Raw genomic sequence first — 3668 nt, 5'->3', positions numbered from 1 at the left:
CTCCCCCCCCCCCCCCCCCCCCCCCCCCCGCCCCTCCAGAGCCTGCCTGGAGCCCTGGGGCCTGGCTCCCGTCCTCCTTCCTCTGACCCTGACTCTAAAGGCAGCCCACCCTGGGAACAGACAGCTCTCTGGGGCCTGGGGGAAGCCAAGACTCCCTCGAACACACAACCCCCCCGCCCCCCCCGCCTCGAGTCCTTGGAGACCAGAGTCCGCATCCCTCAGCCCTGTGCCCAGGACATGAGGGCGGAGGCGGAGACCACCTCCTCCCCTTCCTCCTCTGAGTGCGGGCCACCTGGACACCCCCAGTTTACCTTGCTGTTGGGTGGGGGTGGCTTCTTGGAGGGAGGGGGCTCCCGGCTGGGCAGGCAGGAGTCAGCACTGTTGTCACTCTCACTGTCACTGAAGCTCAGCCTGAACACAGGACACAGCACCCTGTCAGGCCCCCCCCCCGCCTGCTGCTCTGGGGACCTGCGCTCTTGGTCCCGTGCTCCCCTAGACCCCAGGAGACTAGCTCCACTCGGCGCAGAGCCCCCGAGCAGCGTGTTGGCACTCTGAGGGGCCGCGTGGGGCTCCCGGGCCGGAACACAGCCCAGGGTCGGTCTGCAGGCCTCCCTCCCGAGCTCAGCTCTGCTGCTGGTGCCCAGGACGAAACCTGGGCTCCTACCTGGGCTGACTCACTCTGGACAGCAGGCTTCTGGCAGAGGCCCGAGAACGAGCGTTCAGGCTGTCTCGGGGGAAGGGCCTGATGGCTCAGGGCTCAGAGTCCCTAGCACACGTGAACCCACAGCCACGTCTCTCTCACTATGCCTCCACACAAAACATGTCGCCTTTAGAGTTCTCCAGAGGCTCTCGGAGCACAGTGAGCAGGTGTGGAGAAAACTCATCCATGGGGAGAGTCTCCATCCAGGCCCCCCAGTCCTTGGGGACACCCTGGGCTTGACCTAGTCAGGAGTCCCCCAAAGCTTCCCAACCCATCTGCCACACAACACGTCCGCCTGCCGCTTTCTACTCCTGAAACACGCTTCCCCACGGAACGCGGCACAGGAAGCACCAGGATACACGCAGCCAGACCTCTGCCCTGGGCGCTCTGGCCTCACTCGTCCAAGGTCACGGCTGTCCTGTCCTCAGAAGGGCCTCTCCCACAGGGAGCACCAGCCCCCAGGGCCCTGCTGTTCTCAGGGGAGGGGGTGCCCAGAGCCTGCTCTCTCCCAAACTCCCGCAGCTGCAGGACTGTCAGGGGGCGGGGGGAGGGGGGAAGGACAAGCAGGCAAGAGGCCTCCTCGTTGCCCGGGCAGCACAGCAGCGTCTGCAGGCCCAGGCACGGCCCCAGTAGCCTGCACGCCCCTTGCGTCCCCGACGCCTGTGGGCCCACCAGGTAGCAGCTCTCCAGAAAGCAGAGGGGATAAGGTGGGGCTCTATCAGTTCATCTCAAGCAGACACAGTGCCAGCGCGACCCCTTTCCTGGGGCTCCAGGAAGCCTCTGGAAAAGGACACTAAAGGCTCTTGCATACATGTGGTCCCTAAGCTGTGCTGCGAGTCCCTCAGGAACCGGCTGACCTGTGTCAGAGCTCTCAGCTCCCCGCTCCCAGCGCCGAGCACTGGCCCCCAGGCCATGCCCCAGCTTCCCTTACCTGGAGGGTGCTGGTGAAGGCAAGCGCCCGTTTAAGGACTCTGTCAGACGCAGCCCTCGGGATGGTAGGCTTACCCAGCACGACTAACACAGCCCCACCGCAGCCCCCTCTGGGCGTCCCTGAGCCCGCTGGGTGCAGACCCAATGCCCAGCCCGTCTTAAAGATAAACTGCTGAGGTGGCGAGGTCTTGGCCTCACAGGCAAGAAGGACTGTATCAAGACAGGGCCATTGACTGCCGGGTCTGCGCGTTACGCAGGCCTAGCGCCGAGGCTGGCATCTGCTTAGGGCTGCAGGCTAAGAACACACAGCCATCCCTGAGGCGGGCCCGTTCCTAGGGTCTGGGGGTGCTCCAAGGAGGAGCCTCAGCTCACCCTGCTCCGAGGAAAGGACAGATGTCACCCTCCCTGGGCCAGCGGCAGCCACAGCAGCTCCCCACGTGGGGGTGTGCGGGTCCCAGGACGGTCTCCAGGCTGTCCTCACCCCGTGCCACGCATGTGCGGACGGGGGAAGGGCGAGAGGCCCTCTGGCCCGAAAGCAGAGGAATGAGCCTCCCCCGTACACCCTGAACCGGCCGTCAGGCTTCCAGGCACTGCCTCACTCCCCTCACGGATGGTGACTGGACTTCTTTCCCTGCCCTCCCTGTCCCCTCCCTGCCCCCTCCCTGTCCACCAGGCACCTCAGGAACCTCAGCCTTGTGATACCGAGAGCACGCAGCACCCAGGGGGTCCTCAGGTAGGGTGCTCCACAGACACTCTCTCCGGCCTGCCTCCTCGCCCCCACACCCACCCCGCCGCTCCCCAAGGGCCCAGGCACCTGGAGTCCCTCCCAGCATTGGTCTTCCCAGAGGCCTCCTCGCCTGACGAAGAGTCGTCTTCATCGGATTCCTCAGACTGCAGGTCCTCCACCATGGAGCGCAGGGGGCCTGGGGAGGGCAGCAGGGAAGCGGGCAAGGGGAGAGAGCAGGATCAGGGCTCTGCTGCGCCCTCGGGGCCACATGGTGCTTCCTGAAACCATGACCCCCTAGCACACCCACAACACCTGCCTCGGAGGTCCCATGGCCACCTGAGGCCTGCCACCCGCCTCCAAGAACTGCCCCCATGGCCACCCCCTTCCTGAGGGACCCCCTGCCTCCCCGACCCCCTACCTTCCTGGCCCTGCTCGCAGGCCTCTGGCCCCTGGCCCTGCTGGCAGGCCTCTGGCCCCTGGCCTGCAGCGGGACTGCAGGGCCCCTCCATCGCCCAGGCTGAGGGACAGCCCTCCTCTGCTCCGGGTGCGGGGAGCACAGCCTCTGCCTGGAGTCACGGCAAGCCAGCCCCGGCTAGGAAGGGCAAGGCAGCCAGTGCGGGGGGGCACAGAATTCTCCCAGGCAGCCTGCACCCCTACTCCGGCCTGCCCAGCCCCTCAGCAACCCCCTCCGCTGCTCTGGGCCAACCGTCCGCTCCTCTCTCCAGAGGCCCAGTTCCAGTCCCCTACAGACGGCATCTTGGTTTATATTCCTGTTACCAAGGCAACAGAGGGACACAAAGCCCTCAATTACCTTGGTCACATGATCCTGCTCGGGCAGGTTCCCCCTCCCTTCCCGTAGATAAGAACCCTTGGAGAGAGTGTGGGCTTTGAGCATCCCATCCCCCATTCCCCTCAGCGACTGCAAGTCTGAATTCCAGGCCATACCCACACCCCCCCCCATACGATCCACTCCCCAGCTCTTCCCAACCCTTGAAAAGAGGACTCTAGGCTGTGGGGGCAGGAAAATCTTGGCCCAGTCCACCAGAAGTAATGTTTCGGCTTAAGGGTGGGCCCCTCACTGCCCTCACTCAGCACCCTGTGGACTGGGGCCCCGAGACCCACCCTGTACCCAAGGAAGACCCTCCCTGTTCTGGGGCAGCCCAGTGGGTCTTTTGCCCTCTCCCACCAAGCCTCCCCAGAAGGTTTGCAAGGGGAGACAGAAATGCAGACTGCTGGGGTCTGAGTCTGAGTGTCAGCCAAGCACACAGCAAGAGCTGAGCATATCCTGCCCCAACCACGGAGAGCTATGCT

General features: G+C 65.0%; 1 protein-coding gene across 1 annotated transcript in view; it reads right to left on the bottom strand.

The window, feature by feature from the left end:
* The window catches only part of MLLT1 (MLLT1 super elongation complex subunit), a 66208-nt gene that overhangs the window by 1809 nt on the left and 60731 nt on the right, over window positions 1–3668 (bottom strand). The window contains exons 8-9 of the mRNA XM_077750747.1: window positions 2445–2553; window positions 312–411 (exon numbers count right to left, since the gene is read on the bottom strand). Of these exons, the coding sequence (XP_077606873.1) occupies window positions 312–411; window positions 2445–2553 (209 nt within the window). The remainder of the gene's footprint in view (window positions 1–311; window positions 412–2444; window positions 2554–3668) is intronic.

Source organism: Crocuta crocuta, unplaced genomic scaffold (genome assembly GCF_008692635.1).
Source record: "Crocuta crocuta isolate KB4526 unplaced genomic scaffold, BGI_CrCroc_1.0 scaffold110, whole genome shotgun sequence".
Taxonomy (NCBI): domain Eukaryota; kingdom Metazoa; phylum Chordata; class Mammalia; order Carnivora; family Hyaenidae; genus Crocuta; species Crocuta crocuta.
The sequence above is the reverse complement of the archived record's forward strand: the minus strand, read 5'-3'. Positions and strand labels throughout refer to the sequence as shown.